At 61.0% G+C, this 14,725-nt stretch overlaps 1 protein-coding gene across 1 annotated transcript in view; it reads right to left on the bottom strand.

Moving 5' to 3' along the window:
* Positions 1–622: 622 nt before the first annotated feature.
* The window catches only part of NEURL4 (neuralized E3 ubiquitin protein ligase 4), a gene marked incomplete at its 3' end in the record, with an annotated part of 29,853 nt that continues 15,750 nt past the window's right edge, over positions 623–14,725 (bottom strand). The window contains 9 exon segments of the mRNA XM_069883078.1: positions 623–751; positions 1,458–1,627; positions 2,939–3,017; positions 3,133–3,209; positions 4,481–4,694; positions 6,816–6,978; positions 7,079–7,164; positions 10,945–11,126; positions 13,809–14,094. Coding sequence (XP_069739179.1) covers positions 623–751; positions 1,458–1,627; positions 2,939–3,017; positions 3,133–3,209; positions 4,481–4,694; positions 6,816–6,978; positions 7,079–7,164; positions 10,945–11,126; positions 13,809–14,094 — 1,386 coding nt within the window.

Below are 14,725 nucleotides of genomic sequence, written 5' to 3' on the forward strand. Positions count from 1 at the left end.
CCATGGAATTAAAGGAATGGGGGGGCCCTGAGGGGGACAGGGGACACTGTCACCCCCCTTGTCACCTCCTGTCACCCCCCCATCCCTTCCTGTCCCCTCCTGTCCCCCCGTGTCACCTCCTGTCCCCTCCTGTCCCCTCCTGTCACCCCTCTGTCCTCTCCTGACCCCCCCCTTGTTCCAGGTTCTGACCCAGGAGCCATGGAATTCATGGAATGGGGGGGGGCCTGGGGGGGACAGAGGACACTGTCACCCCCCTGTCACCCGCCCTGTCGTCCCCCATGTCCCCCCGTGTCACCCCCCTGTCCCCCCCTGTCCCCTCCTGACCCCCCCCTTGTTCCAGGTTCTGACCCAGCAGCCATGGAATTCATGGAATGGGGGGGCCCTGGGGGGGACAGGGGACACTGTCACCCTCCTTGTCACCTCCTGTCACCCCCCCTGGCCCCTCCTGTCACCTCCGTCACCTCCTGTCCCACCCTGTCCCCTCCTGACCCCCCCCTTGTTCCAGGTTCTGACCCAGGAGCCATGGAATTCATGGAATGGGGGGGCCCTGAGGGGGACAGGGGACAGTGTCACCCCCCCCATCCCCTCCTGTCACCCCCCAGTGTCCCCCCGTGTCCCCTACCGGGCGAGGGGGGGTCACAGGCCTTCTCGGGGACGCCGGCGCTGGCCTGGCTGTTGTCGGCGGGGACGGTGGCCCCGGTGAGGGACACCTGGACACACTGACCATAGAGATCGACCACGGCGTAGACCTCTGGGGACAGTGAGGGGACGTCACCGCAGGGACATGGGGCCTCGGCATGTCTCCCCGGCCCCATATCCCGCTGTCCCCATGTCCCGATATCCCCATATCCCTCTGTCCCCCTGTCCCCATATCCCCCTGTCCCCATGTCCCCCTGTCCCCCTGTCCCCATATCCCCCTGTCCCCTGTCCCCCTGTCCCCATATCCCCATATCCCCCTGTCCCCCTGTCCCCATGTCCCCATATCCCCATGTCCCCATATCCCTCTGTCCCCCTGTCCCCATATCCCCCTGTCCCCATGTCCCCCTGTCCCCCTATCCCCATATCCCCCTGTCCCCATATCCCCCTGTCCCCATGTCCCCCTGTCCCCCTATCCCCATGTCCCCCTGTCCCCATATCCCCATATCCCTCTGTCCCCCTGTCCCCATATCCCCCTGTCCCCCTGTCCCCCTGTCCCCCTGTCCCCATATCCCCCTGTCCCCCTGTCCCCATGTCCCCATGTCCCCCTGTCCCCCTATCCCCATATCCCCCTGTCCCCATATCCCCCTGTCCCCATGTCCCCCTGTCCCCCTGTCCCCATATCCCTCTGTCCCCCTGTCCCCATATCCCCCTGTCCCCATGTCCCCCTGTCCCCATATCCCCATATCCCCCTGTCCCCATGTCCCCATGTCCCCCTGTCCCCTGTCCCCTGTCCCCTGTCCCCTGTCCCCCGTCCCCACCGTCGGGGAGCCCCGAGCAGGCCACCCCCTGGTCGTGGCCGTTGATGAAGTATCTCAGGTCCCCCCGGCTCGTTCTCATCATCCCGATGCGGGATCCGGCGCCCAAAGAGTCCAGGTCGCAGCCGTAATTGTTCCGCAGGGTGTTCCCGTCCTGCATGACGGCCGAGCCGCTGCGGGGACACGGACATGGGGACAGGGGGACATGGGGACAGGGACACGGGACAGGGGACAGGGGGACAGGGGGACAGGGGGACAGGGGGATATGGGGACAGGGGGACATGGGGACATGGGGACAGGGGGATATGGGGACAGGGGACAGGGGGACAGGGGGACAGGGGGACAGGGGGACAGGGGGACAGGGGGACATGGGGATATGGGGATATGGGGACAGGGGGACATGGGGACATGGGGACAGGGGGACAGGGGGACAGGGGGATATGGGGACATGGGGACAGGGGGACAGGGGGATATGGGGACAGGGGGACAGGGGGACAGGGGGACAGGGGGACAGGGGGACATGGGGATATGGGGACAGGGGGACAGGGGGACATGGGGACAGGGGGACAGGGGGACAGGGGGATATGGGGACATGGGGACAGGGGGACAGGGGGACAGGGGGACATGGGGACAGGGGGACATGGGGACAGGGGGACAGGGGGACAGGGGGACAGGGGGACATGGGGATATGGGGACAGGGGGACAGGGGGACATGGGGACAGGGGGACAGGGGGACAGGGGGATATGGGGACATGGGGACAGGGGGACAGGGGGACAGGGGGACAGGGGGACATGGGGACAGGGGGACAGGGGGACAGGGGGACAGGGGGATATGGGGACAGGGGGACATGGGGACAGGGGGACAGGGGGACAGGGGGATATGGGGACAGGGGGACAGGGGGATATGGGGACAGGGGGACAGGGGGACAGGGGGACAGGGGGACATGGGGACAGGGGGACAGGGGGACAGGGGGATATGGGGACAGGGGGACAGGGGGATATGGGGACATGGGGACAGGGGGACAGGGGGACAGGGGGACAGGGGGACAGGGGGATATGGGGACAGGGGGACAGGGGGACAGGGGGATATGGGGACAGGGGGACAGGGGGACATGGGGACAGGGGGACAGGGGGATATGGGGACAGGGGGATATGGGGACAGGGGGATATGGGGACAGGGGGACAGGGGGACAGGGGGACAGGGGGATATGGGGACAGGGGGACAGGGGGACAGGGGGACAGGGGGACAGGGGGATATGGGGACAGGGGGACAGGGGGACATGGGGACATGGGGACAGGGGGACAGGGGGACAGGGGGACATGGGGACAGGGGGACAGGGGGACAGGGGGACAGGGGGATATGGGGACAGGGGGACAGGGGGACAGGGGGACAGGGGGATATGGGGACAGGGGGACAGGGGGACAGGGGGACATGGGGACGTGGGGACATGGGGCCGTGGGGCCGTGGGGCCGTGTCCCCTCACCTGAGCATCCAGGTGTCGTAGTCGATGTCCGTCATGGTGTTGGGGAACTCCAGGTCCTCGGGGCGGATGGCCGTGACCCCTGAGGGGACAACGGGGACATGGTGGGGGGAGGGGCGGGGTGGAGGAGGGGTTTGGGGACATCCCCGTGTCCCCCACCCCCCCCCCCAACCAGGTCCCTCTCCGTGTCCCCTCACCGGCCTCGATGGAGCCCGACCAGCGATCCACCATCTTCTGGATGACGATCTCGAAGAGCTCCCCGTCCCGCAGGGCCCTGGGGACACCGGGGAGGGGACAATGGGGACACCGAGCTCAGCTTGGAGGTTCTGAGGGACCTGGGGTGGGTTCTGAGGGATCTCAGGTGGGTTTTGATGGATCTCAGGTGGGTTCTGAGGGATCTCAGGTGGGTTCTGAGGGATCTCAGGTGGGTTCTGAGGATCTGGGTTGGGTTTTGAGGGACCTCAGGTGGGTTTTGAGGGATCTCAAGTGGGTTTTGAGGGATCTGGGTTGAGTTCCGAGGATCTCAGGTGGGTTTTTATGGCTCTGGGTTGGGTTTTGATGGCTCTGGATTGGGTTCTGAGGATCTCAGGTGGGTTCTGATGGATCTGGGTTGGGTTTTGAGGGATCTCAGGTGGGTTTTGATGGATCTTAGGTGGGTTTTGATGGATCTGGGTTGGGTTCTGAGGATCTGGGTTGGATTTTGAGGGATCTCAAGTGGGTTTCAAGGCTCTCAGGTGAGTTTTGATGGATCTGGATTGGGTTTTGATGGCTCTGGGGTGGGTTTTGAGGGATCTGGGTTGAGTTCCGAGGATCTCAGGTGGGTTTTGATGGATCTGGGTTGGGTTTAGATGGATCTGGATTGGATTTTGAGGGATCTCAGGTGGGTTTTGAGGGATCTGGGTTGGGTTCCGAGGGTCTCAGGTGGGTTTTGATGGCTCTGGGGTGGGTTTTGATGGATCTGGGTTGGAATTTTAGGATCTCAGGTGGGTTTTGACAGATCTGGGTTTGGTTCTGAGGCTCTGCATTGGATTTTGATGGATCTCAGGTGGGTTCTGATGGATCTGGGTTGGGTTCTGAGGATCTCAGGCTGGATTTTGATGGAACTGAGTTGGGTTTTGAGGGATCTGGGTTGGAATTTTAGGATCTCAGGTGGGTTTTGATGGATCTTGGTTGGATTTTGAGGGATCTCAGGTGGGTTTTTGGGACCTGGGTTGGGTTTTGATGGCTCTGGGGTGGGTTTTGAGGGATCTCAGGTGGATTTTGATGGCTCTGGGTTGGGTTTTGATGGCTCTGGGTTGGGTTCTGAGGATCTCAGGTGGCTTTTGATGGCTCTGGGGTGGGTTCCAAGGGTCTCAGGTGGGTTTTGATGGATCTCAGGTGGGTTTTGAGGCTCTCAGGTGGGTTTTGAGGGGTCTGGGTTGGGTTTTGAGGGACCTGGGTTGGGTTCTGAGGATCTCGGGTGGCTTTTGATGGCTCTGGGGTGGGTTTTGATGGCTCTGGGGTGGCTTTCGAAGGCTCTGGGGGCGGCTCGCGGTGTCCCCTGACCGGTTGGAGATGACGATGGCGTCGTTGAACTCGGAGCGGCAGTTCTGGCGCAGGGCGGTCCTCCCCCCGTTGGTGAGGACGGCGTTGGAGCCGTGACGCCGGTGGAACCGCAGGTCACTGCTGCCACCTCCGCCACCTCCGCCCCCCTCGGGGCTCTCGGGGGACCCCGGGCTGTCCCCTCCCTCCGAACCTTCTCCCACCAGCGCCGGCACCTCTGGGATGGACGAGGTCACCTCCCAGGTCCCCTCGAAGCCACCGACGTGGCCTCGGGGGGACCCCAAGGTCTCTTCTGAGCTTCTCAAGAACTTGGGGGCCACCAAACCCAACCCCCAAACGTCTCCAGGTGCCTCCAAAGCCACCTCTGATGTCCCCGAGGCCCCAAAGCTCCATCTCTGATGTCCCCAAACCCACCCCTGATGTCCCCAAACCCCATGTCCTGGTGTCCCCAGTGTCCCCAAACCCAACCCCAACATCTCCAGGTGCCTCCAAACCCACCCCTGATGTCCCCAAACCCACCCCTGATGTCCTCAAGACCCCAAACCTCCATCTCTGATGTCCCCAAGACCCTTCTAACCTCCCAAACCCACGTCCTGATGTCCCCAAACCCCACGTCCTGGTGTCCCCAGTGTCCCCAAACCCAACCCCAACATCTCCAGGTGCCTCCTAACCCACCTCTGATGTCCCCAAGGTCCCAAACCTCCATCTCTGATGTCCCCAAGACCCTTCAAACCTCTCAAACCCACCTCCTGGTGTCTCCAGGTGCCACCAAACCCACTCCTGATGCCTCCAAACCCACCCCTGATGTCCCCAAGGCCCCAAGCCTCCATCTCTGATGTCCCCAAGACCCTTCTAACCTCCCAAATCCACCTCCTGGTGTCTCCAGGTGCCACCAAACCCACCCCTGATGCCTCCAAACCCACCCCTGATGTCCCCAAGCCCCTAAAATTCCATCTCTGATGTCCCCAAGACCCTTCTAACCTCCTAAACCCACGTCCTGATGTCCCCAAACCCCAGCTCCTGGTGTCCCCAGTGTCCCCAAACCCAACCCCAACATCTCCAGGTGCCTCCAAACCCACCCCTGATGTCCCCAAGGCCCCAAACCTCCATCTCTGATGCCCCCAAGACCCTTCTAAACCTCCCAAATCCACTTCCTGGTGTCCCCAGGTGCCTCCAAACCCACCCCTGATGCCTCCAAACCCACCCCTGATGTCCCCAAGGCCCCAAACCTCCATCTCCGATGTCCCCAAGACCCTTCAAACCTCCCAAATCCACCTCCTGGTGTCCCCAGGTGCCTCCAAACCCACCCTTGATGTCCCCAAGACCCCAAACCTCCATCTCCGATGTCCCCAAGACCCTTCAAACCTCTCAAACCCACCTCCTGGTGTCCCCAGGTGCCACCAAACCCACCCCTGATGCCTCCAAACCCACCCCTGATGCCTCCAAACCCACCCCTGATGTCCCCAAGCCCCTAAAGTTCCATCTCTGATGTCCCCAAGCCCCTTCAAACCACCCAAACCCACCTCCTGGTGTCCCCAGACCCAACCCCAACATCTCCAGGTGCCTCCTAACCCACCCCTGATGTCCCCAAGGCCCCCAACCTCCATCTCTGATGTCCCCAAGACCCTTCTAACCTCCCAAACCCACCTCCTGGTGTCCCCAGGTGCCTCCAAACCCACCCCTGATGCCTCCAAACCCACCTCTGATGTCCTCAAGGTCCCAAACCTCCATCTCCGATGTCCCCAAGACCCTTCTAACCTCCCAAATCCACCTCCTGGTGTCCCCAGTGTCCCCAGACCCAACCCCAACATCTCCAGGTGCCTCCAAACCCACCCCTGATGTCCCCAAGACCCCAAACCTCCATCTCTGACGTCCCTAAGACCCTTCTAACCTCCCAAACCCACCCCTGATGTCCCCAAACCCCACATCCTGGAGTCCCCAGTGTCCCCAAACCCAACCCCGACATCTCCAGGTGCCACCAAACCCACCTCTGATGTCCCCAAGACCCCAAACCTCCATCTCTGATGTCCCCAAGACCCTTCAAACCTCCCAAACCCACCTCCTGGTGTCCCCAGGTGCCTCCAAACCCACCCCTGATGCCTCCAAACCCACCCCTGATGTCCCCAAGACCCCAAACCTCCATCTCTGATGTCCCCAAGACCCTTCAAACCTCCCAAACCCACCTCCTGGTGTCCCCAGGTGCCTCCAAACCCACCCCTGATGCCTCCAAACCCACCCCTGATGTCCCCAAGACCCCAAACCTCCATCTCCGATGTCCCCAAGCCCCTTCTGACCTCCCAACCCCACCTCCCGCTGTCCCCGGGGTCCCCTCGCTCACCCCCTTCCTCCACGATGGTGGCCTGGGCCGCCTGCCCGTAGAGGTCCACCACGGCGTAGACGTTGGGGGGGACGTTCCAGGCCGCTGGGCCTTGAGCGGCTCCGTTGACGAAGAAGTGGAGGGTCCCATCGTCCCTTCGAACCACCCCGACCGTGTCCCCGGCCTGCAGGGAGGGGGGGACCACGGGGGTCATCGATGGGGAGTCCCCCCCCACCAAGACGGGGGGGGCGAGAAGGTCCTCGGGGGGGGGGGTCCGTCCCCACCTTGAGGCGGTCGAGGTTGTGGCCGTACTCGTCCAGGACGGTGGTGCCGTTGTGCATCACCCCGTTGCCCGTCATCATCCAGGTGCCTGCGGGGACACGGGGGACGTCGGGGACAACCCGGGGGACAAGGCGGAGGCGCCTCGGGGGCAGCTCGGAGGGGTTGGAGACGGCTTGGAGGCATCTCAGAGGGGTTGGGGAGGGCTTGGAGGCATCTCAGAGGGGTTGGAGACGGCTTGGAGGCATCTCAGAGGGGTTGGGGAGGGCTTGGAGGCATCTCAGAGGGGTTGGGGAGGGCTTGGAGGCATCTCAGAGGGGTTGGGGATGGCTTGGAGGCATCTCAGAGGGGTTGGGGATGGCTTGAAGGCATCTCAGAGGGGTTGGGGAGGGCTTGGAGGCATCTCAGAGGGGTTGGGGATGGCTTGGAGGCATCTCAGAGGGGTTGGGGATGGCTTGGAGGCATCTCAGAGGGGTTGGGGATGGCTTGGAGGCATCTCAGAGGGGTTGGGGATGGCTTGGAGGCATCTCAGAGGGGTTGGGGAGGGCTTGGAGGCACCTCAGAGGGGTTGGGGATGGCTTGGAGGCATCTCAGAGGGGTTGGGGAGGGCTTGGAGGCATCTCACAGGGGTTGGGGATGGCTTGGAGGCATCTCAGAGGGGTTGGAGATGGCTTGGAGGCATCTCACAGGGGTTGGGGATGGCTTGAGGGCATCTCAGAGGGGTTGGAGATGCCTTGGAGGCATCTCAGAGGGGTTGGGGATGGCTTGGAGGCATCTCAGAGGGGTTGGAGATGGCTTGGAGGCATCTCAGAGGGGTTGGGGATGGCTTGAAGGCATCTCAGAGGGGTTGGAGATGGCTTGGAGGCATCTCAGAGGGGTTGGGGAGGGCTTGGAGGCATCTCAGAGGGGTTGGGGATGGCTTGAAGGCATCCCAGAGGGGTTGGAGATGGCTTGGAGGCATCTCAGAGGGGTTGGGGAGGACTTGGAGGCATCTCAGAGGGGTTGGGGAGGGCTTGGAGGCATCTCAGAGGGGTTGGGGATGGCTTGGAGGCATCTCAGAGGGGTTGGGGAGGGCTTGGAGGCATCTCAGAGGGGTTGGAGACGGCTTGGAGGCATCTCAGAGGGGTTGGAGATGGCTTGGAGGCATCTCAGAGGGGTTGGGGATGGCTTGGAGGCATCTCAGAGGGGTTGGGGATGGCTTGGAGGCATCTCAGAGGGGTTGGGGATGGCTTGGAGGCATCTCAGAGGGGTTGGGGATGGCTTGGAGGCATCTCAGAGGGGTTGGGGATGGCTTGGAGGCATCTCAGAGGGGTTGGAGATGGCTTGAAGGCATCTCAGAGGGGTTGGAGATGGCTTGGAGGCATCTCAGAGGGGTTGGAGATGGCTTGGAGGCATCTCAGAGGGGTTGGAGATGCCCTGGGGACACCATGAGGACATCTTGGCCTCCTGGAGATGCTGGGGACCCCATGGAGACCTCAGGAACCCCATGGAGATGTGAGGAACCCCTTGAGAATCTCCTGGAGATGCTGGAGGTCCCCATGGAGACATCAGGAACCCCCTAGAGAACCTCATAAAGATGCTGATGGCCCCATGGAGACCTCAGGAACCCCATAAGCACCTCCTGGAGATGCTGGAGGCCCCATGGACACCTCAAGAACCCCATAAGAACCTCCTGGAGACCTCAGGAACCCCATAAGAACCTCCTGGAGATGCTGGAGACCCCCATGGAGACCTCAGGAACCCCATGGAGATGTGAGGAACCCCATGAGAACCTCCTGCAGACCTCAGGAACCCCATAAGAACATCATGGAGATGCTGGAGGCCCCATGGAGACCTCAGGAACCCCATGGAGAACCTCATAGAGATGCTGATGGCCCCATGGAGACCTCAGGAACCCCATAAGAACCTCCTGGAGATGCTGGTGGCCTCATGGAGACCTCAGGAACCCCATAAGAACCTCCTGGAGATGCTGGAGGTCCCCATGGAGACCTGAGGAACCCCATAAGAACCTCCTGGAGATGCTGGAGGTCCCCATGGAGACCTGAGGAACCCCATAAGAACCTCCTGGAGATGCTGGAGACCCCCATGGAGACCTCAGGAACCCCATGGAGATGTGAGGAACCCCATGAGAACCTCCTGCAGACCTCAGGAACCCCATAAGAACCTCCTGGAGATGCTGGAGGCCCCCATGGAGACCTGAGGAACCCCATAAGAACCTCCTGGAGATGCTGAAGACCCCCATGGAGATCTCAGGAACCCCATAAGAACCTCATGGAGATGCTGGAGGCCCCATGGAGACCTCAGGAACCCCATAAGAACCTTCTGGGGATGCTGGAGATCCCCATGGAGACCTCAGGAACCCCATGGAGACGTGAGGAATCCCTTGAGAACCCCATGGAGACCTCAGGAACTCCCTGGAGAACCTCCTGGAGATGCTGGTGGCCCCATGGAGACCTCAGGAACCCCATAAGAACCTCATGGAGATGCTGGTGGCCTCCATGGAGACCTCAGGAACCCCATAAGAACGTCATGGAGATGCTGAAGACCCCCATGGAGATCTCAGGAACCCCATAAGAACCTCCTGGAGATGCTGGAGGTCCCCATGGAGACCTCAGGAACCCCATGGAGATGTGAGGAACCCCATGAGAACCTCCTGCAGACCTCAGGAACCCCATAAGAACCTCATGGAGATGCTGGTGGCCTCCATGGAGACCTCAGGAACCCCATGAGAACCTCCTGGAGACCTCAGGAACCCCATGAGAACCTCCTGGAGACCTCAGGAACCCCATAAGAACCTCATGGAGATGCTGAAGACCCCCATAGAGACCTCAGGAACCCCATAAGAACCTCTTGGAGGTGCTGGTGGCCTCCATGGAGACCTCAGGAACCCCATAAGAACCTCCTGGAGATGCTGGAGGTCCCCATGGAGACCTCAGGAACCCCATGGAGATGTGAGGAACCCCATGAGAACCTCCTGGAGACCTCAGGAACCCCATAAGAACCTCATGGAGATGCTGGAGGTCCCCATGGAGACCTCAGGAACCCCATGGAGATGTGAGGAACCCTATGAGAACCTCCTGGAGACCTCAGGAACCCCATAAGAACCTCATGGAGATGCTGGTGGCCTCATGGAGACCTCAGGAACCCTGTAACAACCTCATGGAGGTGCTGGTGGCCTCCATGGAGACCTCAGGAACCTCATAAGAACCTCATAGAGATGCTGATGGCCCCATGGAGACCTCAGGAACCCCCTGGAGAACCTCATAGAGATGCTGGTGGCCTCATGGAGACCTCAGGAACCCCATAAGAACCTCCTGGAGATGCTGGTGGCCTCATGGAGACCTCAGGAACCCCATAAGAACGTCATGGAGATGCTGGAGGCCCCATGGAGATCTCAGGAACCCCATAAGAACATCATGGAGATGCTGAAGACCCCCATGGAGACCTCAGGAACCCCATAAGAACCTCCTGGAGATCCTGATGGCCCCATGGAGACCTCAGGAACCCCATAAGAACATCATGGAGATGCTGGAGGTGCCTATGGAGATCTCAGGAACCCCATAAGAACCTCATGGAGATGCTGGAGACCCCCATGGAGACCTCAGGAACCCCATGGAGATGTGAGGAACCCCATGAGAACCTCCTGCAGACCTCAGGAACCCCATAAGAACCTCATGGAGATGCTGGTGGCCTCCATGGAGACCTCAGGAACCCCATAAGAACCTCATGGAGGTGCTGGAGGCCCCATGGAGACGTCAGGAACCCCATGGAGATGTGAGGAACCCCTTGAGAATCTCCTGGAGATGCTGGAGGTCCCCCTGGAGACCCGAGGAACCCCCTGGAGAACCTCCTGGAGGTGCTGGGGCCCCACCTGAGCGCAGGTTGGTCATGGTGGACGGCAGCTGGAGGTAGTTGGGGTTGTGGGTGGTGACCCCGATCTCGATGGACCCGGCCCACTTGTCCACCATCTTGTCGATGCGGACCTGGAAGAGCTCGTTGTCCCGCAGGGGCCGCGAGCTGAGGACAACCCCGTGGTTGAAGTCGTCGGTGGCACTGGGGGCAAGGAGAAGACATCGAGGACACCGTCAGCCCTCAGGGATGTCCCCATGGTCCCCAATGGCCCCATGAAGCCTCCACAAAGCCCCATGAGATGTCCCCATGGTCCCCAATGACCCCATGAAGCCCTCATGAAGCCCTCAATGATGTCCCCATGGTCCCCAATGACCCCACGAAGCCCTCATGAAGCCCTCAATGATGTCCCCATGGTCCCCAATGACCCCAAGAAGCCCTCATGAAGCCCTCAATGATGCCCCCATGGTCCCCAATGACCCCACGAAGCCCTCATGAAACCCCCTGAGATGTCCCCATGGTCCCCAATGACCCCAAGAAGCCCTCATGAAGCCCTCAATGATGTCCCCATGGTCCCCAATGACCCCAAGAAGCCCTCATGAAGCCCTCAATGATGCCCCCATGGTCCCCAATGACCCCACGAAGCCCTCATGAAACCCCCTGAGATGTCCCCATGGTCCCCAATGACCCCAAGAAGCCCTCATGAAGCCCTCAATGATGTCCCCATGGTCCCCAATGACCCCATGAAGCCCTCATGAAGCCCTCAACGATGCCCCCATGGTCCCCAATGACCCCACGAAGCCCTCATGAAGCCCCCTGAGATGTCCCCATGGTCCCCAATGACCCCACGAAGCCCTCAATGATGTCCCCATGGTCCCCAATGACCCCATGAAGCCCTCAATGATGTCCCCATGGTCCCCAATGACCCCATGAAGCCCTCAGTGATGTCCCCATGGTCCCCAATGACCCCACGAAGCCCTCAATGATGTCCCCATGGTCCCCAATGACCCCATGAAGCCCTCAGTGATGTCCCCACGGTCCCCAATGACCCCACGAAGCCCTCAATGATGTCCCCATGGTCCCCAATGACCCCATGAAGCCCCCATGAAGCCCTCAGTGATGTCCCCATGGTCCCCGATGGCCCCATGAAGCCTCCACGAAGCCCCATGAGATGTCCCCATGGTCCCCAATGACCCCATGAAGCCCCCTGAGATGTCCCCGTGGTCCCCAATGACCCCAGGAAGCCCTCAATGATGTCCCCATGGTCCCCAATGACCCCACGAAGCCCTCAATGATGTCCCCATGGTCCCCAATGACCCCATGAAGCCCTCATGAAGCCCCCTGAGATGTCCCCATGGTCCCCAATGACTCCACAAAGCCCTCATGAAGCCCCCATGGTCCCTAATGACCTCATGAAGCCCCCTGAGATGTCCCCATGGTCCCCAATGACCCCATGAAGCCCTCATGAAGCCCTCAATGATGTCCCCATGGTCCCCAATGACCCCATGAAGCCCTCAATGATGTCCCCATGGTCCCCAATGACCCCATGAAGCCCCCTGAGATGTCCCCATGGTCCCCAATGACCCCACGAAGCCCCCATGAAGCCCTCAATGATGTCCCCATGGTCCCCAATGACCCCACGAAGCCCCCATGAAGCCCTCAATGATGTCCCCATGGTCCCCAATGACCCCACGAAGCCCCCTGAGATGTCCCCATGGTCCCCAATGACCCCACGAAGCCCTCATGAAGCCCTCAATAATGTCCCCATGGTCCCCAATGGCCCCATGAAGCCTCCACGAAGCCCCATGAGATGTCCCCATGGTCCCCAATGACCCCATGAAGCCCTCAATGATGTCCCCATGGTCCCTAATGACCCCACGAAGCCCTCAGTGATGTCCCCATGGTCCCCAATGACCTCATTAAGCCCTCATGAAGCCCCCATGAAGCCCCCTGAGATGTCCCCATGGTCCCCAATGACCCCATGAAGCTCTCAGGAAGCCCTCAATGATGTCCCCATGGTCCCCAACGACCCCATGAAGCCCTCATGAAGCCCACTGAGATGTCCCCATGGTCCCCAATGTCCCCACGAAGCCCTCATGAAGCGCTCAGTGATGTCCCCATGGTCCCCAATGACCCCATGAAGCTCTCATGAAGCCCTCAATGATGTCCCCATGGCCCCCAATGACCCCATGAAGCCCTCAATGATGTCCCCATGGTCCCTAATGACCCCATGACGCCCTCATGAAGCCCCCTGAGATGTCCCCATGGTCCCCAATGACCCCACGAAGCCCTCAATGATGTCCCCATGGTCCCCAATGACCCCATGAACCCCTCATGAAGCCCTCAGTGATGTCCCCATGGTCCCCAATGACCCCATGAAGCCCCCTGAGATGTCCCCATGGTCCCCAATAACCCCACAAAGCCCTCATGAAGCCCTCAATGATGTCCCCGTGATCCCCAATGTCCCCACGAAGCCCTCATGAAGCCCTCAATGATGTCCCCATGGTCCCCAATGACCCCATGAAGCCCTCAATGATGTCCCCATGGTCCCTAATGACCCCATGAAGCCCTCAATGATGTCCCCATAGTCCCCAATGACCCCATGAAGCCCTCAATGATGTCCCCATGGTCACCAATGGCCCCATGAAGCCCTCAATGATGTCCCCATGGTCCCCAATGACCCCATGAAGCCCTCAATGATGTCCCCGTGGTCCCCAATGACCCCAGGAAGCCCTCATGAAGCCCTCAATGATGTCCCCATGGTCCCCAATGACCCCACGAAGCCCTCAATGATGTCCCCATGGTCCCCAATGACCCCAGGAAGCCCTCAATGATGTCCCCATGGTCCTCAATGACCCCACGAAGCCCCCCGAGATGTCCCCTCACTGCGGCCTCAGCGCCGTCCGCCCCTCGTTGACCACCGCCGCCTTCTGGCCGCAGTTGGGGTGGAAGAGGAGCCTCGGTGGGGCCGTCGGGGAGGTCCCCGAGGTCCCCGCGGTGGCCGGGGGCGGCCGCCGCGTCCCCCCCTCGGGGGACAAGGCCCTCAAGATGGCGTTGTGGCGCCTCAGCCGGTCGCTGGCGTTGTGCTGGTGGACGATGGTCACCTTGACGGCCATCCCGTAGAGGTCCACCACCCCGTAGACCACCAGCGGGGTCAGCGTGGTGGCCACTCCTGGCGGACGAGGACAAAGAGGTCACCCAGAGCCCCCAAGGACCTTCGCAAGGACCTCCCGGAGGCTCCTGGAGGCCGCGAGACCTTCTCAAGAACCTCCTGGAGGGCCCTCAAGGCTCTGGAACCTTCTCATGAACTTCCTGGAGGTCCCTCAAGGCCTCAGGAACTTCTCAAGAACCTCCTGGAGGGCCCTCAAGAGCAGAGAAGGTCCCCGTGGAGGTTCCTCAAGGCCCTGGGACCTTCTCAAGAACCTCCTGGAGGGTCCTAGAGGCCACAAGACCTTCTCAAGAACCTCCTGGAGGACCCTCAAGATCTGAGAAGGTCAACATGGAGGTTCCTCAAGGCCCTGGGACCTTCTCAAGAACCTCCTGGAGGATCCTAGAGACCATGGGATCTTCTCAAGAACCTCCCGGAGGTCCCTCAGGGCTCTGGAACCTCCTCAAGAACCTCCTGGAGGTCCCTCAAGGCTCTAGAACCTTCTCAAGAACCTCCTGGAGGTCCCTCAAGGCTCTAGAACCTCCTCAAGAACCACCTGGAGGGCCCTCAAGGCCAGAGAAGGTCCCCGTGGAGGTCCCTCAAGGCTCTGGAACCTTCTCAAGAACCTCCTGGAGGTCCCTCAAGGCTCCAGAAC

This window comes from Phaenicophaeus curvirostris, unplaced genomic scaffold (genome assembly GCF_032191515.1).
Source record: "Phaenicophaeus curvirostris isolate KB17595 unplaced genomic scaffold, BPBGC_Pcur_1.0 scaffold_519, whole genome shotgun sequence".
Classification (NCBI taxonomy): Eukaryota; Metazoa; Chordata; class Aves; order Cuculiformes; family Cuculidae; genus Phaenicophaeus; species Phaenicophaeus curvirostris.